Source organism: Hirundo rustica, chromosome W (assembly GCF_015227805.2).
Source record: "Hirundo rustica isolate bHirRus1 chromosome W, bHirRus1.pri.v3, whole genome shotgun sequence".
Lineage (NCBI taxonomy): Eukaryota > Metazoa > Chordata > Aves > Passeriformes > Hirundinidae > Hirundo > Hirundo rustica.
This window is the reverse complement of record NC_053487.1, coordinates 31,630,377-31,658,126: the sequence shown is the minus strand read 5'-3', so window position 1 is coordinate 31,658,126 and position 27,750 is coordinate 31,630,377. Positions and strand designations below refer to the sequence as shown.

Genomic DNA, 27,750 nt, shown 5'->3' with positions numbered 1-27,750 from the left:
CTGCAAGGACCATTGGTCCACAGAAATTGGAAATTGAGTGTAATCCCAAAACCCCAGCAGATCTCCACTCCTTGTGTGGGTCTTTGAATTGGGTAAGACCTTGGCTAGGCCTCACAAATGAAGATTTAGACTGTCTCTTCAATTTATTGAAGGGGGAGAGGGAGCTGGTTTCTCCAAGGGAACTGACCCCAGAGGCAAAGACAGCAACTGAAAAGGTACAGAAGGCCTTATCAGAGGGGCAGGCTCATCGATGTGAGCCAAACATACCTTTCCAATTCATTGTTCTAGGGAAACTGCCACATTTGCATGGTTTGATTTTTCAATGGATCGAGGGGCAGAGAGATTCACTCTTGATCATAGAGTGGGTCTTCCTCTCTCACCAAAGATCCAAGACCATCACTGAGCCACAAGAGCTGATAGCTCAACTGATTCGGAAGGCAAGGGTGAGATTGTGTAAACTGGCTGGTTGTGACTTTACATGTATTCACCTTCCGGTCAAACTTTCTAAGGAGGAAAGGAACTCTCCCAAGAGATTGACCAAAGAGATGTTTGAGCATTTGCTCCAGAGCAATGCCAGTCTCCAATTGTCTCTGGACAGCTACAGGGGACAAATATCAGTCCATGCCCCATCTCACAAGTTGCTCAATGAAGAATTCCACCTCATTCCTCGTGAGAAGAGGAGTCGGAGACCACTTAAGGCTCTCACAGTGTTCACGGACGCATCCGGGGCTTCCCACAAGTCGGTGATGACTTGGAGAAATCCTCAGACTCAGCGTTCGGAAGTTGATGTGGAGTTTGTGGAGGGATCCCCCCAAGTGGCTGAACTAGCTGCAGTGGTAAGAGCCTTTGAGAAGTTCTCGGAACCAATTAATTTGGTAACAGACTCTGCTTACATGGCGGGGGTAGTGTCCAGAGCGGAGCAGGCTGTGCTCAAAGAAATTGACAATGAACATCTCTTCAGATTGCTTTCAAAGCTAATTTATTTAATTTCTCATCGAGAACATCCATTCTATGTGATGCATGTAAGATCACACACTGATTGGCCAGGTGAAATTGCAGAGGGGAATTGTCAGGCAGATTCCCTTGCTGCACCAGTTGAAAATGCACGTCTCCCTGATATCTTCCAACAGGCAAAGCTGAGTCACCAACAATACCATCAGAATGTGCCAGGCCTGATCCGTCAGTTCCAGCTAACATGGAGCCAGGCTCGAGCCATTGTGGCCACCTGTCCCAACTGCCAGGTCCAAGCGATGCCATCGATGGGTATGGGAGTTAACCCCCGGGGCCTTGTCAGTTGTGAGGTATGGCAGACAGACATCACGCAGATTCCTAGTTTTGGACACCTCAAATATGTTTATGTAAGCATTGACACACATTCAGGGGCAGTGTATGCCTCTGCCCATGCAGGGGAAAAGACTGAACATGCCAAGAAACACCTAGTGCAAGCTTTTTCAGTGTTGGGGATTCCAAAAGAAATCAAAACTAATAACGGCCCAGCGTACACGTCCAAGGGGTTCCTGGAGTTTGTCCAGCAGTGGGGAGTGGAACATAAAACTGGCATCCCTCACTCCCCCACAGGTCAAGCTGTGGTTGAGCGAGCACATCAGACGCTCAAACAGGTCCTGGCTAGACAGAGTAGTACAACTGTGGGGATGTCTCCACATGAGAAACTCTGTAAAGCCATGTTTACCATCAATTTTCTGAACTGTTCATTTGAAAACATGAGTCCACCAGTGGTACACCATTTTAACAGTGGCAATCAGTTCAAATTGTCTCAGCGTCCACCAGTCATGATTAGGGATCCAGAAACTTGGGAAACCAAAGGTCCCTATGAGCTCGTAACCGGGGGTCGTGGCTATGCATGCGTGGCCACTCCCTCAGGCCCTCGGTGGATTCCCCAGAAGTGGGTGAAACCTTTTGTCCCTAAAAATCCAGCTCCAGCAGAAGGGGATAAGAGGCAAGTAGCTGTTGCATCCAAAAGAAGACGCCACCGGATGGAAGAAAAAGAATCTTCCTAGATGTGGACTCCTTCCGGCAGAAACAGAAGCTTTTAACATGTTTTAAAAATGTTTGTTTTTCTTTTTAGAGAAAGCCTACCTCCCACTCAACCCTGTGATGAACCCCATACAAGTTGTCATCTTGTTGTTGCTGAACAGTCTGGCAGCTGCATGGATCATCCCTCAGCCGCGTCAAAATGTCTGGGTGACCCTGGCACAGACACTTCCGCAGGAAAACATATGTTTGTCCACTGCATCAACAGAGAATCCTATGTCCACCTGTCTGGTAGGAATTCCATTATGGGCAGGAATTCCGTCTTGGCTTTTAGGAGGGCCATGTACCATAGGGCGGTTGTCTGTATTGACACCCAACCAAACTTTAATTGGTGAATGGACTCACAAAAACAAATCGGCAAACAAAATTCAAAAGAGGAGTGCTGACCAATTGGATCCAAATTGTAATTCAGAAATTTTTCATTGGGCCAAGTCAAAAAGAGTCGCTGTGTCCCTGTTCCTTCCGTGGGTTGCAGCAGCCAAAGCTCTAGGTGAATTGGGCCATCTAGAGTGCTGGGTAGTCAAACAGGCAAATTTAACGTCCACCGCCATCAGCTCTCTCCTAGAAGATGAGGAAATTACCAGACAGGCCACTCTCCAGAACCATGCTGCTATAGATCATCTCTTGTTACTTCATGGACATGAATGCCAGGAATTTGAAGGACTGTGTTGCCTAAACCTGACCTCGAAGGCTCCAAACATCCATGCTGCCCTTCAAAGCATGAACAGCTTGATCGGACAAGTGAAGCAAGAATCTGAGGATTGGATCAAAGAACTGTTCAAAGGCTGGGGACTTACAGGATAGTGGACTTCTATAGTTAAAACAATTTTGTTATTTCTTGTTATTCTTTTCCTTGTAACAATAGCATTCGGGATCCTACGCTGTTTGATTTTCAAGGCTATCAATAGTCTCATACCTTCTACCTCAGAAGTCAACCACATAGAGTTGGCAAACCTAAAGCAGGTTGACTCCCCCACCAATTGTAATTGGTGGGAAAACCCACATTCCGTGTAACCTAATGTTCTTCTAATGTTCTTAAAAAAGGGGGAGATATTGTGTTTCTCTGAGGAATGGTTTTTCCCCTCAGAATCCCCCTGAAGCCTGTGCTATGTAGTTTAACCCTTTTTCCCTATCATACTTACTCCTGACCCTATTGGCTCAGGGCCAATATCTTTCCTTGGCCTGTGGCTGGTTCTGTCCCTGCACCAGGTGGGAGCTGACCTCCAGCTAGTTCTGGTCAGCACAGCCACAGAAGTTCCCAGTTCGGATAGGCACGCAGGTTATTTTTACCTGCTGGTTCGGCTTCCCAGCAGCAGCTGGACCAAGTAGTGTTGTGACAGCAACGGCAGTAGAAGAAAAGGCTGGCTCTCAGCTTTGCAGGTTAAAAGATGTTTATTCAGGCCCAGTTGTGGGAAGTCTGCAGCCGGTCCAAACCTCAGGCCAGAGAGACCAGCGAGCGAGTGTGGTGGTGTGCGTTTGTTTTATCTATTTAATGTAATTTATATTGAGTTTTCTGTAATGGTTTGTTCCTTGTACCCCCCTGTTTTTAGTATTGGTTGTAACCTGTCTGCCCGGAGTTAGAGAAAGTCCGTTATATGTCAGTCATCTCTTCCCCCTTTTATACCTAATTGTCAATCTCCTCTCTCTCCCCTTGGGCGCCCTGTCTGTCATCCCAGGACCCTTCCCTGGATTCTAGAAAGCTCCAGGGAGGGGGTCGAGTGATAGGCTGGGGCCCTGGCAATCCGTCTCTTCGTTTTTTGGTTGGCCCCCAGTTATTAGGTTTATACCCCTCATTATTGTAATTGGCTGACCGGTTGTCGCCACCCTGGTCCCCTCCCCTGTTTTTAAGCTCGTGCACACCTGCTCCCGGGGCTCTTCTGGGCAGGGGGTCAGAGAGTGCCAAGCTCCGTGCTCCCCTCCCTGCAATAAACACCGTTATACCCTGCCTAGAGGAGTCGCCCTTTCTTCGGCCGCCGCGGTTGCGTTCTCCATCGATCCGCTCGTCGCCTGCGTGGGGGGAATTGAGAACCCACGGGGAGGAGGTGGCTCGCCCAGCTTGCTGCCCCGACCCATCCACGTTGCTGCAGTGCATAAACTGAGCTGGCCTGCGGCCGCGCTGGCAAGCGCGAGGACGGACACTGCATCAAGCGAGAACAGAGAGCAGAACAGAGAGAGTTTGAATCTCCCTCCTCCACCTTATAAGCGGGGGAGGGGTTCAAGGGAGGTTACAACAAGACAACAAATCAGGGGATTCAGGGGTGTCCTGGTTTGGGACAAATTTGGGAGAAAACCCTAGGATCCCTCCAAGGAAGCAAACCCACGTGGCCCCTCCCTCCAACCGGTCCGGAAAAAAAAACCAAAACCCTCTTTGGAGAAAAGTGGAAAAAACTATTTTACTAAACAAATGAAGTGCATACAAGTATAAAGAATGAATAGTATGAAACAATAAAACCTCTCCTTCTGAAGTGAGATGGCAAACTGAGAAAGTCCTTGCCGTGGGTGTAGCTCAGCTCTCTCTCTCAGCGTCTCCTCAGTCCCAGTCCCTCCGGTGCTGCTGAAAAATGCCGAGGTCCAGGCCCCGGTGGGCCGCAGGTGCAGCCCCCAGTGCTCCCCTGGGTTTTCAGTCCAGAGCAGGTTTAAACAGTTCCAAGAAAAAGGAAAAAAAACAGTCCAGGATCCTTCTCTGCCCTAGCTAGCTGAAACTAACTAAAAGCAAAGAAAAAAAATCTCTGTCCTGCAGTCTCTCCAAGCCTCCGCCAAACACCCCGTCCGGAGAAGAATGTGGAGGAGTCGGGCAGTTTTCTCAAAACAAACTCCGCGCTTCTCCTTGCTCTTAGAACCAGTCTTAAAGGCACAGGACTCAATATACAGCACAAACAGAACAGACGACTGGGGATACGGGCATCATAAAGTTACCCTAGGACAAGGGGGTAACAAGGTGTGCCCACCCCCAAGCCTCGGACCACTAAAATCCAGAGCCAAAGGAATTCCCCCTAGGCTACCTATCACCTGAAGCCCTCTCCCTGTGATTGCTCAATCTTGGGAGGGCTCCTGGAGTGATAGGCTGCCCCAGAGAGCCGGGGGGGGGGGGGGGGGGGGGGGGGGGGGGGCAGAGGGGATATTCCAATTCAGGTGAGGGGTGGGAGGACTGACACAAAACACCTTATTAAACAGAAAACACAAAAGGGTTACAGAATTGGGGATACAGTGAAATGAACCATAACATAAACTTCTTATAAAAACCTAATAAAACAATTCTCGCACCACCACATTGGCCCAAAACTAGATATACCCCTGTTTCTTCCTGGTTCACTCGCTCTCTCCTTGGCCTCCTGGAACATCACATCGAGAATAAAGCTTGGATGGAAGCTGGGGGTGAGAGCCACTCTTTTGAAATCTTTATTCTGTCTCTCTGGAAATATATTTCCCTAAAACCCCTGAATAACTGAGCTAGCGAGAGCCGGGGGGTGGCTAGAGGGAAGTATAGTTTTACCAGGGGAAGAGGGTGGTACAGAAGAAACCATTACAAAGCCCAATATAAAAATGAAATACAATATAAACCCAAAGAATGCACAACAACATCCTTCCCCCTTCAAACCTAGTTTAAAGCCCTCTCAAAGAGGTCTGCCAATTCATGAGCTAAGAACCTTCTGCCATTAACAGAGAGATGTATCCCATTTGGTTCCAACAGAGCAGGTGCCATAAAAGTTGCCCCATGATCAGAGAATCTGAAATTTTGTCGATGACACCAATCCTTAAGCCACTTGTTAATGATGTGAGTTCTCCTATTTATTTTATTATTTTTCTCTGCCACCAAAGGGACTGAGCAGAATACTTCCTGGACCCCTGTCTTATCAACTACTTGACCCAGTGCCCTAAAGTCCCTTTTAATAGCCTTGACACTCCTCTTTTCAATCTCATCACTGCCAGCCTGGAGTATCAGAACTGGGTAATAATCAGAGGGCTGAATCAGCCCAGGAAGTCTCCCAGTGATATTTCATACCCAGGCCCCAGGGAGGCAGCAGACTTCCCTGTGGGATGGGTCCAGGCGACATATGGGGCCCTCTGTTCCCCTCAGAAGGGAGTCACCTGCTACGATTACCCTTCTTTTCTTCTTGATGTTAGAGGTGGAGATCCATCTTACAGATGAATCATAATTGGGAGGCTCACTGGGCAGATAATTTCCCTCTAAATCATCTAAATCCTCTGGCTGGCTCTCTAGACCCAGGGCCTCATACCTATTCTGAAGTGGCACCTGGCCAGGGGATGGGGGTCGGGAGGAGTTTTTATTATTACCTCCCTGAGCAGGGACCCAATTCCACTCCCCTTCATCTACTAGGTGGCCTTCTATTGCCTGGGAGTGGGAGGCAAATGAGTCCACTGAATCTTGATGGGCCTCCCTCAAAGATGGAAGGGCTGAACTCCACCAGTCTAGTTCCCTTTCACTTTCCCTGATACTCCTTAATCTTTCAACTTCCTCCCTAAGTTCGGCCACCAGTGAAAGGAGGTTGTTCACCTGTTCACACCGCAGGCACGCCTCCTCCGCAACACCCCCTTGTTGCGGTGTCTTTTGCGTGGTCTCCATGCTCGCCCGGGCTAGCTCAGGCACCGCTGCGTGGAAAGGTACGGACAGCTGGCCGCGCCAGCTAATCCGATTCTGTGGGGCCTTGGCTCCCATGCGACCTCGGCGGCAGGCACAGGTGCTGCAGGGCAACAACGGCGGAGATAGAAAGGCGGACTCTGCTGAGCGAGTCACAAGTTTATTGGGGCCCCGGCATGGGCCCTCCTGACCTCCAGGTAACTGCCTGGGCAGAGACCCCCAGGCTGCTTGCCAGCAGCTTTTATTTGGGGTGGTACAAGGAGAAGAGGCAGTGGGTGAGCAAATCAGGGATAACCAGGGAGGGGTCACACGGATGAATGATATTTTCATAAACCATACATAACTGATGGGGAGGGACCCCCTCTGGATCTGACCTATCACTCGATGCCCTTGGAAGAACTTTCTAGCTTCAGGAGAAGGCCCTGAGATGACAGGCAGACCCCAGAGGAGGAGGGGAGTAGGGGATTGACATATAACGGTTGGAGGGGAGAAAAGCAGGGAAAGACCATTAGGGGGAATAAACCGGGGTACATAGAACGAACAGTAAATTAACAGCACATAACAATAAAACTAAAAACAAATCCCACACCACTACACCCCCTGAAACCACCGATAAGCTCAAACACTCCGGGCAGGAATGGATCTGTACAGACGCATCCGTTTTGGAGGGTTCTACTTGGTCACATACACTTGTACCAACCACATTTTTCGACCATGTTGAAACCATTATTAACAGAAACCTCAAGACCAACCAGCCAGCAGAAACACTTCAAACAACACACAGCACACCTAACTAGCAAGAGAACTTGCAACCATGCCTGTGTGAACTGCTGCACAAACTGCCATGGTCACGCCCCAGAGATGTGCCATGTCCCTGTTTGCCCACTCCTGTTCGCCACACTCCCGGGTCGCCACATTCCCTAGAGGGCTCTTATAATCAGTCACTCAGCAACTAAGGAAGCTCCACCCCTCGTTCCTGAGGGACTCACAAAGGCAAGCAACTGACCTGTTCAGTGTTCTTATAATCATATGATTATAGATGTATACATTATAACATATAAAATTAAAATATAACTTATATAATATATATAATAAAGTGCTTCTGTGCACTAGTGTGCATTCTCCATATATTTACACTATATTCTACATATTTTATGTTTGTATATGATATAGATGTTCTATGCAAAAGGTATTTATATATTATATAAAATATATAATTATATGCTTTGCATTATATAGCATATGATTGTCATTGTATATGTTAGAATGTGTGCATGATATATAAAATATAATTTATATAGGAAGTGCTTCTGTGCATGCATAATTAACTACTGTGTATTCTCTATATATATATACACACTATTTTCTATATATTTTTGTCTTGGTTTTGAAAGACAGTTGTCTGCCAGGGAAAGCTAGAGCCTCCCTTGGAATGGAGAATGAAAACCCCCTTCCCTCCAAATTATTATAATTTTGCAATTAGGGGATTTCAGGCAAAGATATGGGAATAGGAGTAACAGTTCTTTACTAGGAATATATAAAAAAAAGGAAAATACAAATGTAGTAGTACAAAAAAAACCAGCAAGGTAGCAAACAGAAATCCTGGAAAACCCTGACAGAGTCAGGGATACGACCTGACACCCTGGTGATCAGGGTGCTGGAAGCAGTCCAAATAAGTCCTCCTGGAGTAACAGATGTGGTTCTGTGGAGTAGAGATGGTCCTGTAGAAAGTCTAGTGGTGACAAGATGGGTCCAATCTTCCTCTGGGAATCCAGTGGAAAAACAGGATACCTTGTGTCCTTCAGTCCCAGTTTTTATCTAGCTGGGAACAGCTGGCTCCCCCCCCACTGGGTGCAGCATCTCACAATGGGATGATGGAATGTGTCATGTCATTGGTGGGGCCTAATGGCCCATTATCAGAAGATGTCCCCCTGGAGGATGGAGGGGTGGTGAAAGAGATAAGAAACACTGCCCTACTTGGTTTTAATGGCTGGGCCATTATCAGAAGGCATCAGACCCCCTCCTCCCTGGAGTTACAAGAGAAGGATAAAACATCTCCCAAAAACCAGTTTTCAACAGATGAAATAGAATACACATTTTTAGGTTACATAATCCGATACAATTTTATATATGTGTGTACACAAATATGCATGTATATATAAATAACCATGTATGTGTATAGACAAATGTATATATATTAAAAAAAAGAAGTGTCTGGGTGAGTTTTGAGTGTACAAGGCAATTACATGTGTGTGTGTATATGATAAATATCTAACACACTCTCCTGGTTTATGGCAAATTTGGGAGAAAACCTCTGAATGGTGTCCCTCCAGAATAGCAAATTCAAGTGACCCCTCCCCCAACTGGTTCGGGAATAGATTTCCTTGGAGAAAACTGGAAAAAACTATTTATTTAACAAGCAAAGTATCCACAAGCACGAAAAAAAGAATAATATGAAACAATAAAACCTCTCACTGTTCGAAGAGATGGCAAATTCAAAAAGTCCATAGTAGAGTGTAGCTCAGCTCGCTCAGTCTCTTATCAATCCCTCCAGCGCTGGAAAATGCCGAGGCCCAGGCCCCAGTGGGCCACAGGTGTGAGCTCCCAGTGCTCTTCTGGGTTTTCAGTCCAGAGGAGGTTTGAACAGTTCCAAGAAAAAGGAAAGGAAAAAAAAAAAAATCAAAACAGTCCAAGGAACTCCTCTGCCTCAGCTAGCTAAAACTAACTAAAAGCAAAGGCAATCTCTGTCCCACTGTCTGTCCGTGCTGCAGGCAACACAGTCCAGAAGCAGAATGTGGAGGAGTGAGAGCGGTTTCTGTAAACAAACTTGGCAGTCTCTTTTCCCCCTTCACTCTCAGAAGCAGTCTTAAAGGTACAGAACACAATATCCAACATAAACAAAACATAGAATTGGGGATACAAGCATCATAAAGTCACCCTAGGACACACATATATACACATATATATATATGAAACATAAATATATATATATATACACAATATATGTATATATAGGTGTATATATATAAATTATATATAAATTAATATTAAAATACATTAAAAATATATAGAAAACCCCTGCCCCCTTCCCCAGGTGTTTGCACAAGACACCAAGGCCAGGTTACACTCTCCACTTTATTTCCATACTCCTGAGGCCCAAACAGGGCCTTCCCACCCATTCCCACCCTCTGGAGTCCATGTAAATCCCACAGGAAGCACTCCATGAATTCCATGGGAAGGGCTGTGAGCCCTCACAAGGCATCATAGTCGTCGTCGTCCTCGTGCTTCCTCTTGAGCGGGTTGGAGTCAGCAGCATCGGGCGGGACCATGTTGGTGGTGATCAGGATGTTCTTGGGGCCAATCAGGGATGGGTTGATCAGGACGTTTTGCACTGTGGGAGTGGTGGGAGTGGCTGTGGGAATCATGGAAAGGATTCACTGAAAGCTTGGAGCAATCCCTGCATTATTCCAGGCTCATAAAGCGCTGCATTGCTAGAACCTTCCGGGGGGTTCAAACCAAGAGGGAGGATGGGGAAATGCTGGGGGAGGTGAGGACACAAGGGGGAGAGGGAAACTGGAGCCAGGGTGGGAGGGAGCTGTCCAGCATGGCTATGTTCTGGCTGCCACTGCTGTGCTGGGAACGGGAATTAACACTAGAAGTTCCTGGAATGAGGAGAGGGGAAGAAATTCCCACACCCGCTTGGCCAGAGCAGCTGTGGCTGCCCCATCCCTGGAAGTGTTCCAGGCCAGCCTGGAGCAGCATGGAAGGTGTCTCTGCCCAGTGCAGGGGGTGGGACTGGATGAGCTTCTCCCTCCCAACCCAGGCACCCTGTGGCTGTGTGGTTATCCCTGTTTCCATGCCCAGGAATCCCAGGAATACCTGACTTCCCAGCGGGCTGTGAGGACGGGATCTGGACAGTGAAGCGCTGCCCCGCCAGCGACACCGGCGCTCCCACCTTGGCTGACACCGACACAGTCTGGGCTGAGGGGGTACCTGCACTCAACATAACCCCACCGAAATAAATCAAAATAAATCCATAAACACTCCTAAAACTCCCTCCCAAGTGGAACCTGTTATTAGACAGTGGGAAGGCACAGGAACACAAGGACACCAGATATAAGGAGTCAGATTTCCAGGCAGAGCTGCACATTTCTCATTTCCCCACATTTACCCCAGCCCTACAGAATTCCAGACTATAAACACACACTAATTTTTAGGGCACAGCTCTAAATTTTAAGATACTTTTAAAAATGGATCTTTCCCAGTGCTATTTAATTCAGCATCATACTGACATTGAGGAAAACAACCCTAAATTTAAGTAAAGTTCTTGAATAGTCCCTTAAGTAAAGAATTTATCACAAATACAGAACATCTGTAATGCATTTACATTTAAATGTTAGTGTAATAATAAAGATTAATTTATGAAATTAACTTCCTGATGCTGTCAAACAATATAAGGTCAGGCAGTCCCTGACATTCGCTCAGGGTCTGAAAAGTGCTTTAAATTATTCCTCTTTATTTTTCCTTCCTAAAATAAAGGTGGAAATCCCCTGTGGAGCTGTTTCCTACCCAAAGTGGGAGTGCTGGGCCTGCTGCTCACAGCACCCACGCTCAGGCAAGGGACTGTGATCTTGCCTGCTGTGGAGGAGACCTGTGGAGAGAGAACCAGGGAATGACTTGGAATAAACAGGAAAGTCCCCCCCCTTCCCCACTGAGGCATTCAGGGCTTCCCAGCAAAGGAAATCTTTTCCCTCTAAAGCAGAAACAACTGAGGTGGAAGTAAAAAATACTTTTTAATATCTACAGCAAAGCCTGACTTGTGCCTCTGACAACCTGACATTAAACCTGGCAGTTCTTCCTGGACATCAGGAGGAATTTCTTCATGGAAGGGGTGTTCAGGCATTGGAAGGGGCTGCCCAGGGAGGTGTTGGAGTCTCCATCCCTGACAGTGCCCAGGGAATGACTGGACATGGCACTCAGTGCTCTGGTGGGGATCAGGCACAGGTTGGATTTGATGATCCTAAAGGACTTTTCCAGCCTCAATGATTCTGGGATTCTGCAGTATTTCTTTAACACTACAATATTCCCATACTTTAAATTTCCCCATATTTTAAAATTTCCCATATTTTAAAATTCCCATTTAAAATCAACCAACAACAATTTGCAAATCCAGCCTGGAAACCTCTGAGCTGACGCTCACAGGGCAATATTCACCCTCATGTTTCAGAGGTGTGGAAAACTGCAATTTAACACCACTCCCAACCCCCCAGGGGTGAACTCCTAATCCCTGAGCAATCCTTACCTTCTTCTGCAGGGATCTGAGGCGGTAGTTGGGGGCAGTCAGGCAGTACCTGTCAGGCAGCAGCCGCGGGCCCGAGTACAGCTTGATCAGTGGCAGCGGCGTCTGGTTCTTCTGCCAGGCAATGTCCAGCAGAAACTGCAGAGACACGGGCACATCCCTGTGTCCTGCCCTCATCCCCATGTCCCAGCCTCACCCCCATGTCCCATCTGGCCAGCCCTCTCTGGGATGCCCAGCCCCAGCTGTACTCACATCCCGAGGTGGGGGGGATGTGAAGGACTGGTCAGTCTGGCACTGGATTGCTAGGCGCACGTCATCTGCATCCACACTCGACTTCTTGGCATGGCTCGAGTAGATCTTGGCATCCTCCAGGATCGTGGTCATGTATCCTGGGGAAAACAGGCTCTGGGTTGAGGCTAGGTGTTCTAGGGTAACTTAATGATGCTTGTATCCCCAATCGTCTGTTCTGTTTGTGCTGTATATTGAGTCCTGTGCCTTTAAGACTGGTTCTAAGAGCAAGGAGAAGCGCGGAGTTTGTTTTGAGAAAACTGCCTGACTCCTCCACATCCTTCTGCGGACAGGGTGTTCGGCGGAGGCTTGGAGAGACTGCAGGACAGAGATCTTTTTTTGCTTTTAGTTAGTTTCAGCTAGCTAGGGCAGAGAAGTTCCCTGGACTGTTTTTTTTCCTTTTTCTTGGAACTGTTTAAACCTGCTCTGGACTGAAAACCCAGGGGAGCACTGGGGGCTGCACCTGCGGCCCACCGGGGCCTGGACCTCGGCATTTTCCAGCAGTGCCAGAGGGACTGGGACTGAGGAGAGACTGAGAGAGAGCCGAGCTACATCCACGGCAAGGACTTTCTCAATTTGCCATCTCACTTCAGAAGGAGAGGTTTTATTGTTTCATATTATTCATTCTTTATACTTGTATGCACTTCATTTGTTTAGTAAAATAGTTTTTTCCACTTTTCTCCAAAGAGGTTTTTTTTTTACCGGACCGGTTGGAGGGAGGGGCCACTTGGGTTTGCTTCCTTAGAGGGATCCTATTCAGGGGTTTTCCCCCAAATTTGTCCCAAACCAGGACACTAGGTTAAATGAAATACTCCCTATCCCCATCCTGATCTCACTTTGCTGGCACTGAAAATTCTGTGGCCTCCAGGTACTGCTCAAACTGCCCGAGGGCAGCGTTGGATGGGAAAATGGGAAGCAATTCTTCCCTGTCAGGCCCTGGTACAGCGTGCCCAGAGAAGCTGCGGCTGCCCCTAGATCCCTGGAAGTGTCCAAGGCGAGGCTGGACGCGGCTTGGAGCAACCTGGAACAGTGGAAGGTACTCCTGCCCAAACCATCCTGGGATTTGTGATTCCGTGATTACTTTTAATTTGTCACAGAATTACAGCGGGAAAAGGTCTCCACGGTCACTGAGTCTGACAGGGGAGGCCCCATGGAAACACGGATTCATAGAGCACGTCCCTGCTCCACCCGGGGTTTCCCCGCGCACTTCCCGCCCGGCCCCCGCTTACTGTAGGCGAACTCCAGCATCTGGTTGATGACGTACGGCCCGTACTCGGTGATACCCATGTCCTTGAGGACCTACGCCATCATCTACGGGGGGGACACAGGCACCGCTCAGGCCTTCGAGCCCCCCGGTCCCGTTCTAACCCCCCCAGACGCCGCGGTACCTGCGCGTTTTTAGGGGCGCTCTTGGGAGACGCCATCTGGGCCGCCTCCATCGTTTGCGGTCACGTGACACAAGGGGCGTGGCTACGGCGGCCGGGAGGGAGGCGTTATTATGAAACGCAGCCTAGTGGGGTTGTCATGGAGATGTGGCCGAGCAGGGCAGAAATTCATTTTACTATAAATATTCATGTAGGCCAACGGATGCACAGACTAAATCTGCTGCCTTCAAGTGACTGTTTTCCCCCTCCCCCTGCTGCAGACAGCCCAATGTCCTCCATCTGCCCTGTGGTGATGCAGGAGGGGATGTTTTGTTATTTCATTAACAGCTCTGAAGCCACTTTTTTAATTGCCAGTGTGAAAAGTGCATATTATATGGCTCTACGCAAGATATTTACTATATGTATTATGTTGTATTGATTGGTAATGTTGTATTAATAGTTTGATAGTATGGTAAATGTAGTTTTGTAGTTAAAATGTAGTTTTTATGTACCAACCACAGGAAAACATAAATCTTTCAGAGAAAAAAGAATTTACTACTTCCTTATCAGAAGAGACCAACTCCTCCTGTCTCTCTCAGCCTTGTGGACGCCATAGAGATTAAAGGAAAAAAAGTTATACTAACCAGAGACAATTCTTTGTTTGAATGGAATTTATGCATCATTTATGAAATGTATGAATATTCAACAGGCTATTGCTTTTAAGAGATAATCCTTTGTTAACGGGGGTCCTTCTCCAGAGCTTTTTGTTCAGGGAGGCACCCAGACGTCTCTAACTTTGTTTTTTATTGTCTCGTATTGTCCTAACTCTAATTGTTCAATTTTTTTACTCTAATTCTATTTTTATAACCATCTTATTTACTATTAAACTTTCAAAATTTTAAAAATGAGTGATTGGCATTTTTCACAGCCAGCATTCCCAGGATTAACTAAAAATGACAGTGTATTCCCACTGTTCTGAAAATGACAGGTTCCACTTTAGAAACAAATTTAAAAGCTTTTTAAAGCTGGTTTTTGTGGTAGCTGCCTGGATTTGAAAGCCATTTAAAATACATTCCATGTGGGTTTTTGTTGGAGTCCAGGGCATTCCTTTGGTTGCCCTGGAGGGTCAGGGACCTGGGCAGGGGGGTCTGGGACCCCAGCCCAGAGCTCAGAGAGACACTGGCTTTGATCTCAGTCCATGGGAAAAACTTCCTACACTGAGAGAAGGTTTACAGGCCACAAGAATGTGAGAAATAGTAGTTTAGCTTATCACAGGGTGAGAAAATAGAAATTTTAGGTTCCTAGCACTGAAGTGAATGGGGACAAGATGGAGAATCTGGGGCGTTGTCTCCTTCTTCTTCTCCTTCTCCTTCCCTCACTCCATTGCTGCATTGACGTGGCACAAAGTAGTTAGTGAGGATTGGGTCAAAGTAAAGATGACCTTTTTAGTAATAGTGATAGACATTGGTAAGAAATAGTAAACAAGAAATACGTAGTAATTAGTATAAAAGATAAGGACAGCCCAGCTCGGGGGGAGACGTGAGGAATCCATGCAGCTGTGAACATCTCGTGCAGCACTGAGAAAATTGTAAGATAAGAAACAATAAACGAAGTATGCAACCTTGAAAAATCTAAACCTGAGAACTCCGTCTCTTCCTTCGGCTTGGCTCGGCTCGGAGCTGTGCAGGGGAGCAAAGGACCCTGAAACCACCTGAATGTCGGGGAAAGCCCCCGACAGGTTTTGTAAAAGTTTCTCACTTTCTGAGGCAAAACAGAAGCAAAAATAAAGCTTCGTTGTGATTTTATCAGGCAGGCGATCAGCAATGTTCCAGAAGCAGTTGCAATTGAGACATTAATTTTGAAGAATTAAGGATTTCTAGGAAAGTTAAGATAATAAGGTGTTGAATTAGCTGAAGTAGATAGGTAAGCTTTGTTCACAGTTAACAGAAGCCGGATCTTAGATAAGCTATCCCGGATTTAGTAACTCATTGCTTGTCAGCTTTATGTTTATGTAGCTGTGCTTGTAATGAAAAACAAAATGTGGTAAATAGGACATAAGATAGCTGCAGATTTCCTGCTTAAAGAACCCATTGAACACAGGAAACTGTAAGTTCTACCAAGGATTCATTTGTCACGAATGCATTGAAAAGGTAGAAAGGTCAGGACGAGGAAGACTCATCTTACTTCCTCATTTTAGGTGACCCCTCCCCAGAAGAGACCCCCGACTCATTTTAAGAAACAAACTACACATGCTTAATAGCCTTTTTGCCAATTAGCATACGAAGCAAGGAATGGGAGGTGACAGGGGTATGAATATGTATTTGTATTTGGATATTCAACACTTTTGTAAATAAAAGGCTTTGTAATTACCTGTGAATTTCGCAGTGCGAATTAGGGATATATCCTGCGTGCTGCCCGGCCGTAATAAACATACACTTTCTAACTTTAAACTGTTAGAGAGTTTTTGTCCGTCACAGTTGGGTATCGATACTAGATCAATACCCATATTTCTTTAATAAGTCATTTTGGCGAGCCAGGCAGGAGACTGCTCTCTCTGGCCATGAGGCCAGCGGGGTCCAGGACCCCTCTGGGCACCCACCCAGAATTTTCTGGGAAGAAGGCTCCTGCGGTCCCACTGACCACCCGGGGAAAGAGCAGAACCTGCTGGAACTACGGACAAAAGGTATGTTTATATTTGAAAAGAGGTACCTTGGTATAGGCGGTTGGTAAGACACTGAGAGACGTCTTGTGCGCAACATACGCCTCTTGGTTTTGTTTGTAAAAGTTGTGACAGCTCTGCGGAGCCTGGTGTCAGTGGTTTGGTAGTCCGTGTCCCGTAGTGGGGACAGCGGTAACCGGTTTTTTGTTATGTCATCTTGCAGTTTAAAGATGACTCGGTACTCCGTGTCCCGTGAGGGGGCAGCGGCGGCAGTGAAATAACCGGTTTTGTTGTTGTGTATTAGGAGCAGCGGTGGCTCCGGTTACAGTTTGTGGTTTAAAGGTACCTTGACAATCCATAATCCGAGTGGTTAACCCATTTTGGAACGCGAAGGGTCCTGTTGTGGGTCGCAGAAAATCCCGACTGTGGCCCCGCGCGTGCCGGGAGTGTGTGGTGTGAACAGATCCGTGTTTTGTGGTTTCGTGGTTTTGTGTGTTCAGACTGTGAAAGAATTATTGGTGCACTGTATGTATCATGGTCTGTGAGAATTTGTGTTGTAAGCGTTTTGATTTGTGTGATTTTGGAGTGTGTTAGTAACCTGTTGTAGTGGTTTCACGTTTACTAAATTCTGGTCTTGGTACTTACTCTTTCTGTGGGAGACAGACTAGAAGAAAAACAAAGCAGGCTTAACTTTAAAATTAACAAATAGTTTATTAACATACACTAAAAGAATAGAAAAGAAAAAAAAGTTGGAAAAAAAACCTAAAACAGAATGAAACTTCAAAAACACTCTTCCCTCCCCTTACAAACTCTCCACTTTCCTACAAAACAACATAAAGAGACAAAACTTGTAATTTTCAGTCAGTTTCACTATCTGACAATAGTCTTTCATCAATTCTTTAGGGGAAGAGTATACTTTTGGGTCATGGATCCCACTGACAACTTAGAACAGTTCTCATGTGGGTTTTAAACTGTCACAAAAACAACTGCCCGGAGAAAACCTGCCTTTGTGACCCTCCCAGGAGCAGTTTCCCAAGCTGCTTATGGGTCATGGGTCTTAGACTTTTGCATACTGGGGTGTCACCTTTTAAAGATGAATAACTCCAAAGCAAAGGATTCTTCACCTCAAGGTATAGAGATATCTTCTCACTTCTTCACTGGCACAGGGGGCTTCTCTTCTTTATCTCTGTTTAAGCATCTTATAGAATATTACTTAGTTCATCACAAACACCTTTGCTTAAATCCACACACAAATTAAAACAATCATCTCCCTAAATGCATATCTTTCCTATGATTTAAAGGAATGACTTAAATATAGAGTTCATTTCCATGGCTCAAGTAAGAATAGAACAACCAGCTCTTCAACCCTCTGTCCCAATAGTGTTTTTACTCTTGCTTTATTGACTTCATCTTGTTGTTTTTTATGTTCGCTCTGTCCTTTCTTACTCTCTTAGAGAAGGGCTAAGCTCTGGAAGCTTCATGTTGCTAAGAAAGAGTTAAATCTGCTTGGAGTCTTTGTCTTTCCCTCTGTAGCTCATGGTGTTAGATGTTCAAGGCCGCACTGGTGAGGGAGGAAGAACTCACAGAAACATCAGAGATCGGAGCACTCAGGCAGTCCGGAATCACAAAAAACCAGGCAGGATCATAAATGCCTTCTCAGCCCACCCCTCGGTGTAAATCGGGGTGGCCTCGGCCCAAAAGGTGCCCATAGCTCTTATCAGGGGCCCAGCAGAGATCCCTCCCCGCTCCAGGGAAGTCTGAAGAAAGTAGCTATTGCAAAACAGCAACTTCTCCTTCCCCCTCCTTTCACCTGGGAGCTGATGGAATCCGGCCAGGCCTCAGGCCAGCTCCCCCCCAAAAAGGGAGGAGCAGCAGGCCCAACTCGATGTTACCTGTCTCTCTCTGGCCAAAGGAAAGAAGAAGAAAGGACCCACCTACAGGAAATTCACGGGGTTTTATATGGTACTGTTGGAAATTAGCCATGTTGCTAGGAGAAGTACAAGGAAAGAATGTGCTGACAAACGAAGCATGAGGAACGGACCAAGACGTCGCGGTTAGGTGCTCACGGTGGTCAAAGAAGAATAGAATTTATGGTGGGAGCTTTTGTGTAAATAGAGATAGGGAAGCAGGTGTTGTGGGAACGGGATATAGTCTATAGAAATTAAAAGATTAATGTTAAACTGAAATGTCATGTATAGCACGTACGTTGATGATGTAATCTGTAAGAAATAGTATAAAACCTGTAAGAAAATGAGGGTCGGTGGGATTCTGATTTGGGACGCTAGTCCCCGGGTCCCCGGGCCCGAATAAAGCACCGCATAAACTACTTTGTGGTTTGTGTTTCTCTTCGTTGGGCAACAGTTTTCTGGCGACCGCGGCAGGACTCCGAAGGTTGCTGGGGCGGTTCGCGAGGTGATCTACTCCACGCCGGCACCAGGTGATTTCTGGGGAGACATCAACCCGTGCCCGACCCCGCGCCTGTCGGACAACTACGAGGTAAGCCCAAAAGGTGCTTTATTCTTAAAGGATTTTAGACGCCTGCCGATTAAGACGGACCTACGATCCGCACGGTTGGGCTTGGACGTCCCAGGTTGGTGGAAAAAAAAATTGACCGTAAATCTCGACGAAAGTTGAGTAGGATCAATACCTGCTAGCAGGATATAAGGTGGTAAAGGACATAAAGTGGTAAAAAAAAAAAAAAAAAAAAAAAAAAAAAAAAAAAAAAAATGCCATTTAAAGGGTTTAAAACATCCTCGGCAGGGATTGAAATCCCGGAGGACTCACCACTAGGTTGTTTAATAAGGAAATGGAAAGAAGGGAATTTTGGTCAAGAATTAGCTAAAGATAAGTTGATTGATTTTTGTAATCATGTTTGGCCGCAATATGACACCGCGGGAATGCAGTGGCCTAGGAATGGGACGCTGAATCATGATATTATTACTCCAACGATGCATTATTTACAGGATAATAGTAAATGGGAAGAGATACCATATTTGGATCTGTTTTATTACTTGGGACGGAGAACGGATTAGCAGAAGGAATGTGGAATAATGGTTCTAACTGTGGCAAATGAGAAGTGTCGGGGTTGCGAGAATCGGGATCAAAAGGCGGACTATCTAGTTAAATATAAAGACCCTGAGGAGGATGTGTCCCTACTGGTCTCCCCTAGTGCTCCCCCACCTGAAACCGCTTCGGAAGAAGAGGGAGAAGAGGGTGGGGAAACAAGGGAAAAAGGGGATGGCAAGAGTAAACGGCATACCCCGATATCTAAATGAACAAGGGGTCACCTAGTCTCTAAGAAAGGGGGCCGGGAGGGGGGAACACACGTAATGGCCCCGCTGAGAGAGGCGGTGGGACCCCAGGGAGATCGAGTAATGGTGAAAGTTCCGTTTTCCCCGAATGACCTGATGATTTGGAAGCAATCTGCAGGATCTTATAGGGAGGATCCCGACCGTACGGCCAGGGTAGTAAAAATGGTAATAAAAACTCAGAACCCTGATTGGAATGATTTACAGGTTTTATTAGATACTTTGATGGACTCTACTGAAAAGGAAATGGTGTTGCGGGCTATGACGGAAAAGGCGAGAGAAATGATAAGGTTGCGGGTGGCGGATGGAACTCTGAATGAATTAGTACCAAGGGAAGACCCTGAATGGGACCCCAATACAGCACGGGGACACCAAGCATTGAAGGAATACCAGGAATTGTTAATTGAAGGAGTTAGAACAGGCATTCCAAAGACGGTAAATTGGTCCAAACTTTATTCAGTGAAACAAGAAAAGAATGAATCCCCTTCTGCTTTCTTAGAACGATTGAAGGAAACTGTGAGACGGTATACTAGTCTGGAAGTAGAGGGGGAAGCGGGAAGGTTACAATTGGCATTAATCTTTATGGGGCAGTCCCAGGAGGATATTAGAAAGAAATTGCAGAAGCTAGAAGGTGAGGATACCCGTAATTTAGAAAAATTGTTGGAAGTTGCCTGGAAGGTCTATAACAATCGGGAAAAGGAATCGGTCAGGAAGCAACAAGCTAGTATGTTGGCAGTACTCCAGCAAGCTGCAGGGAGAGGTAATGGGAGGGGGCGTGCTCGAGGCAGAGGAGGATTTGGTAGGGGTCGTGGCGGGGGCCAGGTGAGATTGGGATATGACCAATGCGCCCTTTGTAAAAATAAAGGACATTGGAAAAATGAGTGCCCATTGAATAGTGGGATTGGAATTCCGAGGCAGTTTGGGAATTCGTCAGCAGAGGTCGCCCAGGCGCTGGTAATGGGGGAATATCAGAATCAGAGCTGACTAGACCGGGATCTCAAGGTTATCATGGAAGTAGAGGGAGAACCGTTAGAATTTAGAATAGATACAGGTGCCACATATTCTGCAATTAATACACAGGTAGGGTCATTAAGTGACACAAAGATACAAGTAGTGGGGGTTACTGGAAAAATTGAAGAAAGGGCATTTCTTCGGCCAGTAGATATAAAGTTTGGGGGAAAGGAATTTGATCATCAGTTTTTGTACATGCCAAATAGCCCTGAATCATTGATAGGACGAGACTTATTGTCGATGTTACAGGCCAGAATTATTTTTGAAGGAGGTAGGGTCAAGTTAGAAATTCCGGAAGAAAATATTGGTAAAATGTTCATTATTAAGGAGGTAGAGCCCCAACCCATTACAGAAGAAATTGAGCAAGCTGTAGTTCCCTGGGTATGGGAAACTGGGACCCCCGGAAAGTCAAAGGCAGCACAGCCAGTAGTAGTAGAACTAAAAGAGGGGAAAGAACCAGTACGACTGAAGCAGTATGCAATCAAACCTGAAGTCAGGCGAGAGGTAGCCCCAATTATTGATCAATACCTAAATTTAGGCATTTTGCAGGAGTGTGAGTCCGAATATAATACTCCTATTTTTCCAGTTAAAAAGCCTAATGGGAAGTATAGGTTAGTGCAGGATTTAAGAGCAATAAATGAGATAACCAAAGATATTCATCCCGTAGTTGCTAATCCTTATACCTTGTTGACATCTGTATCAGAGAAATTTGAATGGTTTACCGTGATTGATTTAAAAGATGCCTTTTTCTGCATCCCACTGGCACTTGAAAGTAGGAAATATTTTGCATTCGAATGGGAAAATCCAGACACAGGACGAAGAAGGCAGCTGACTTGGAGCCGACTACCACAGGGATTCAAGAACTCCCCTACCATTTTTGGAAACCAACTAGCTCGGGAACTAGAAGAGTGGAAGACAACCCAGGTAACAGTACCAAGCATGTTCTATGTGGTTCTCCAATATGTGGATGATATTTTCCTAGCAGCTACAGAACGAGACATCTGCTCCCAATTAACCATAAGCCTTCTGAACATGCTGGGACAAGGAGGATATCGAGTTTCGCGAGACAAAGCACAGCTGGTAAGAACAGAGGTTGTCTATTTGGGGTGTGAAATCTCTAAGGGGGTGCGGAAATTGGGGACTAACCGCATAGCGGCTATCTGCGCCATACCCGTCCCCCGAAACCATCAGGAACTCCGATCCTTTCTTGGAATGGTAGGGTGGTGTCGGCTGTGGATTCTGAACTTTAGACTGCTGGCACGGCCCCTATATGAGGCCCTCAAAGAAGTGCATTGGACTTGGGGACGTGCACAGGAAAAAGCCTTCCTAGAACTAAAGCAGGCCTTAAAGGAAGCCCCTGCGCTGGGATTGCCAGATTTGAGCAAAGATTTCCAGCTATATGTTACTGAAAGACACAGATTGACATTAGGGGTACTAACACAGAAAATAGGGCCATGGAAGCGGCCTGTGGGGTATTTCTCTAAACAATTGGACACAGTTAGCTCCGGCTGGCCAGGATGCCTGCGAGCGGTAGCGGCAACGGTGCTGCTAATACAAGAAGCAAGGAAGCTGACTTTGGGAAGGAAGCTGGAAGTATATGTGCCCCATATGGTAATTGCAGTCTTAGAGCAAAAGGGAGGTCACTGGCTCTCGTCCAGTCGTCTGTTGCAATATCAGGCGTTGCTGCGGGAACAAGATGATATAGAACTGAAAATAACACCCCATTTAAACCCAGCAGAATTCCTCAGGTCAGAGCGAGAGGAAGGGGAACTCGTCCATGACTGTGTGGAGATAATTGAGCAGGTCTATGCAAGCAGAGAAGATTTGAAGGATGCACCGATCGATAGCCCAGACTGGGAGTTGTTTACTGACGGGTCCAGCTTCGTCGAGAACGGCACCAGGTATGCGGGTTATGCGGTAGTCACAACTCTTCAAGTAATAGAAGCAAAGGCTCTTCCCCCTGGAACCTCGGCTCAAAAAGCAGAAATTAGAGCCTTAACTCGAGCCCTCGAATTGAGCAAAGGAAAGAGGGTCAATGTTTGGACTGATTCAAAATATGCCTTTGGGGTGGTGCATGTACATGGAGCTCTGTGGAAAGAGCGGGGATTGTTAACGTCTCAAGGGTCAACAATAAAACATAGGGACGAGATCCTACTCCTGTTAGAGGCTGTAAGAGAACCCGAGGCAGTAGCAGTAATGCATGTGCCAGGACACCGAAGAGAAGATGGAAAGATATACCAAGGTAATCGATTGGCAGATAAAACGGCTAAAAGAGTAGCGAAGGAAATAAGGATTCAATCAGCTCTTATTCCAGCTAAGGGAAATCCGGCGGATTCCTACATGAAAGATGAGCCTCCATACCTACCAGATGACGTGAAGTTGGCCCACCTGGTGAAAGCTCAGAAGAATGACAAAGGGTGGTATGTAACAGCAACCGGGCAGGTAGTAGTACCTGCGAAGATAATGCGAGCAATCTTGGAGACTGAACATTGCAAGTGCCACTGGGGAGCGGAGGCCTTGGTAAAATTTTTAAAGAATGAGGTAATCTCTAATCAGATGTTAACAATGGCAAAGCGGGTTAATGCAACCTGTCCCACTTGTGTGAAAAATAATCCCCTAGTGCGAAAACAGGTTCAGATGGGAGGGTTAAAGGTAAGCCCACAGCCCGGAGACTACTGGCAAATAGACTTTTCGGAGCTGCCTAAAGCCCAAGGTAATAAATACCTTTTAGTGTATGTATGTACCTTTTCAGGATGGCCGGAGGCGTTTCCCTGTCGCACGAATCAGGCAAAGGAAGTGGTTAAAACCCTTTTGAAAGAAATAATCCCCCGGTTTGGAATCCCGTTAGGAATGTCATCAGATAGGGGACCGCATTTTGTGGCAGGAATCATTCAAGGTGTAGCCAAGGCGCTAGGGATTAGATGGGATTTACACACTCCGTGGAGACCGCAGTCTAGTGGCCAGGTAGAAAGGATGAATCAAACATTGAAAAATCAGTTGAAAAAGATTTGCCAGGAAGCCAAAGTTCAGTGGCCCCAAGCTCTGCCAATAGCATTATTGCGCATCCGAATAAAACCCAGGGAGAGGATAGGAGTCAGTCCGTATGAAGTATTGTATGGTAAAGCTTATCATGCTGCAACCTATCAGGGGGACCCCCATTTGACAGGAGACCAGGTATTATTAAATTATGTGTTATCTTTGAATAAGACTCTTGCAGCTGTACGGGGAGCCTTGCAGTGGAACCGCCCGCTACCACTAGAGAACCCAGTTCATGACATCTCGCCGGGAGACCATGTGTACGTGAAAAATTGGAGCGTGGAGCCTCTGAAGGAATCATAGAATGGTCCCTACCAAGTGCTGATGACCACGTACACCGCCGTCAAGGTCGCTGGGATTGATAATTGGATACACTACACCAGGGTGAAGAAGGTACCGACGAGATGGGAGGTGCAGCCAATAACGGACACCCGGATGGTATTCCGAACAAAGCCCTGATCATCTTGATACTGATTGTTTGTCAGTTAGTAGCCTCAGCAGTTATAATTCATGTACCAGACCCTTTAGTCTTAGTACCGGAAAGTGGAAATGTTGAATTAACCTGTTTGTTTTCTGACAACCAGAAAGCTGGATCCCATGAAATTAATGTGAGATGGAGAAAAGGCCTTGACATCGTAAGTAAAGGAATAATAACACTTTGGGATGACCATCAGCAATCAGGAAACACTACCTTAAGGATTCCTAAAATCTCAACTTCTGGAGAAGGTAGATACACCTGTGTAGTATGGATAAAAAGTAGTTTTGATTATGGGGATTTTGAGTTGGAAATTATAAATGAAAACTATACCAGTGCAGGTTCGGTAATAGTAGCACCCTTGAAAACAAGCCAGGATATTTGGTTGGGCCCGCCATTGAGAATTAGTTGTCAATACACCTTGAAGAATAGTTGCAAAAGAAGAATAAGGATTAGCTGGTGGAAAGAGAGAGAGATGGAATGGGATCAATTGAAAGAAGGAAGTAGTGAGTGGAAGAAAGAGTCTAAAGGGGTCGGGTGGTATAATATCACATCTTTTGCTTCAACAACTATGGCAGGGAATTATCTGTGTATAGTTAAGTGTGGATTAGATGGAGGATTTGGACTTCGGGAAGTGGTCGCTAGAACAAACCCAGATCAGGGAATAGGAGCAACTGAAAGAACAATCTTAGCAGTAGAAAGAGAAAATATTGCTTTAAATTGTACAATATCCCAAAATTACACTGAGTATGGGTGGTGGCATGAAACAAGGATTAGGCCGGGATCAAAGTATAAAATCACAGCAGGGAGAAAGGAAATAGCATTGCAAATTACTAATGTACAGAAAGGGGATGACGAAGGAGAATATTGGTGTTAGATAGCCCGAGATAATTGGTGGGGTCACAGTCAGGTAACGTTAAGAGTAAGGGACATACGAGTTACCAGACAGGTCCCAGAGAGAAATCAAACCCTAAAAATAAGAGAAGGACAGGAAAATTTAATAGTAGGACTAATTCGAGACTTCGGAAGAATGCAAAATACAACTTCAATAACAGCCTGCCTGCCTCTTCTTCAAGCGGCTGGAGACCCGATCCCGTGGGGAATTATACCCATAAGGGAGATGCCAAGTGCCACCGCGAATGTGACCTGGAACTGTGAAATAGTGTCTAAGGAGATTTTAGACTGGGTAGAGGTTTGTATGTTACGAAGAAAGATTAGTAAGCAAAATTGTCAGCAAATACCAGGATATTATAGATGGATAGAGGATTCAAAATTGTCAGCAGATACCAGGATATTATGGATGGATAGAGGATCCAAGCTTAAGGGAAATTGTTTGGTGATTGGAGAAGTGTCCGAGCCATGCGATAAGATCCGAGTTCGGAATAAGAGAAAGAAGATAGAAGAAGTATGTCAGAATACCACGGAGACAATGACAATGGAGGAGTGGAAAACAATCTGGGGACCTAGTCTGTTAGAAATTTATAGTTACCTAGGGAAAGTGAATTGGTGCATAGAGTGGGAAGGGAAAAAGAATCAAGATTTTGGGCAGAAGTCATTATTCAAAGAACAATATAGGAAAAAGGTGGAGATGATGGAGTTATGGAATAGTACACAGGTACTAACCTGTGACACTCCACCAGTGCAGATTGGACTTGAACCAGTTCGAGTGCTGTTGCAGTGGGGATGTGAATGTAGAGGATATAATCACACCCTTACAAAGAAAGAAAAGGAGCCCTGGGATTGTAAGACGACCACGGTTAGGAGCCCAGGAAATTTAGTTTGGGTTATGGGACACGGATTATGGACTACACACATGCCCATAGATGGTGCAGTTACACAAATTACATTAGGGGTTCCTACCTTATGCCCATTCTGGAAAACTTCTAAGCTGCAAGAAAAGGAATTGGTAAGCAGAAAGAAAAGGGAGATAGAAGATGATGCTTCGATTCAGGAAGATTGGCATGAACCTGATGATGGAGTAAAAGTAGGATGGATGTTAGAATCACTGTTTGCCCCTATATCATCTTACAGAAACAGGGAGATGTTGTACCGATTATTAGGACAGACGGAGAGGCTTGCAGCTACAACTAAAAGAGGTTTTAGAGACTTGAATCTTCAGCTGCAAGCGACTACTAGAATGACATTACAGAATAGAATGGCATTAGATTTGCTGCTACTTAAGGAACATGGGGTTTGTGGATACTTAAGAAACAGAGTAGACCATTGCTGCGTGCACATCCCAAACGTGACGGAGGAAATAGAAAAAGATATAGATCAATTAGAACAAATAGAATCCAAAACAAAGGAAATACAAAAAGATGCTGAGCATAATTGGGTAGGAGCCCTGTTGAGCTCCTTAGGGATCCAGGTTTCCGGTTGGGTATCATCTATAATACAATATGTAATAATGTTTGTAATTGTGATAATTGTAGTGATCATTGTATATAGATGTCTTTTAGGAATGATTCTGAAAGAAGGGGCTCACACCAAAAGGGTAATACAAGCAGTTACCCGAAGAGAAGTGATACAACCTCGTGTAGCTGAGACTCAAACCTAAGAAATTGAGCATCCTTGCAACGGAATTGAAGAATGCTCAAGAGGGGGGACTTGTTGGAAATTAGCCATGTTGCTAGGAGAAGTACAAGGAAAGAATGTGCTGACAAACGAAGCATGAGGAACGGACCAAGACGTCGCGGTTAGGTGCTCACGGTGGTCAAAGAAGAATAGAATTTATGGTGGGAGCTTTTGTGTAAATAGAGATAGGGAAGCAGGTGTTGTGGGAACGGGATATAGTCTATAGAAATTAGAAGATTAATGTTAAACTGAAATGTCATGTATAGCACGTACGTTGATGATGTAATCTGTAAGAAATAGTATAAAACCTGTAAGAAAATGAGGGTCGGTGGGATTCTGATTTGGGACGCTAGTCCCCGGGTCCCCGGGCCCGAATAAAGCACCGCATAAACTATTTTGTGGTTTGTGTTTCTCTTCGTTGGGCAACAGTACTTCCCAAAGTTGCAGCCAACAATTTCAGTGGTCAGAATAAATGTCAATATTCCAAATAACTCTCTGATAGGTCCCTGTTTCTTCTGAAGCAATTCCCAGGTCCTGACCTGGAGAACTATTTTACATTTTTCTATAACTAAAAAACCAAACTGTAACCCATGACACCTGTGTAAATGTTTTTAGGAGTTTTGCAAGCTTGAAGTTGTAAAAGCCTTTTGAATTCCCCGCCTGATCAGTGGAGGGATCCCTCTGTTTGAGAAAGAGGAAGGATTTAAAGTGTTTGTATTGTATCCATATTGTGTGCTGGAGAGGAATTAGACTGTGTGTGAGCTTAGACAGCGTGTGCTTTTGGCAACAAGATTTTGCTGACGTTTTGTTAGGTGAAAAAAGCATTTGTGTAAGTTTAAATTGTTTATTTTTTGAGCTAAAAAGAGCAAGCGGCGTAAGGAGGTTTGAAACCTGAGCCAGCCCCAGGAATTGGGAGGGGGTGATTTGTTTCCCTGGTAACCGCGGGGGAATCCAGGCTCTGCAGCCTCGGGCCGCGTCTCTAAACTCCCAGTAAAACCCTAAGAAGTTTTTTTGGCGAGTGAGTGTTTTAGTTAAAGAAAATGTGATAAACATTAACTATTTTTTGTTCACTGGAGATCAAATA

At 45.7% G+C, this 27,750-nt stretch overlaps 2 protein-coding genes across 2 annotated transcripts; one reads left to right on the top strand and one right to left on the bottom strand.

The window, feature by feature from the left end:
- Positions 1–8,607: 8,607 nt before the first annotated feature.
- On the bottom strand, positions 8,608–13,701 carry LOC120764867 (transcription initiation factor TFIID subunit 9-like). Its single transcript, XM_040088985.2, has 7 exons — positions 13,628–13,701; positions 13,469–13,550; positions 12,204–12,340; positions 11,955–12,089; positions 11,222–11,303; positions 10,532–10,645; positions 8,608–10,064 (listed from the first exon to the last, which is right to left on the bottom strand). Exons 2-7 carry the CDS (start codon positions 13,524–13,526, stop codon positions 9,904–9,906), a joined length of 687 nt encoding a protein of 228 aa, XP_039944919.1. The 5' UTR covers positions 13,527–13,550; positions 13,628–13,701; the 3' UTR covers positions 8,608–9,903.
- Positions 13,702–18,475: 4,774 nt separating this feature from the next.
- On the top strand, positions 18,476–25,143 carry LOC131378746 (uncharacterized). The gene is made up of 2 exons (XM_058423917.1): positions 18,476–18,758; positions 23,789–25,143. The coding sequence occupies exon 2, from the start codon at positions 24,022–24,024 to the stop codon at positions 24,967–24,969; it is 948 nt and encodes a 315-aa protein (XP_058279900.1). The 5' UTR covers positions 18,476–18,758; positions 23,789–24,021; the 3' UTR covers positions 24,970–25,143.
- The last annotated feature ends 2,607 nt before the right edge of the window (positions 25,144–27,750 follow it).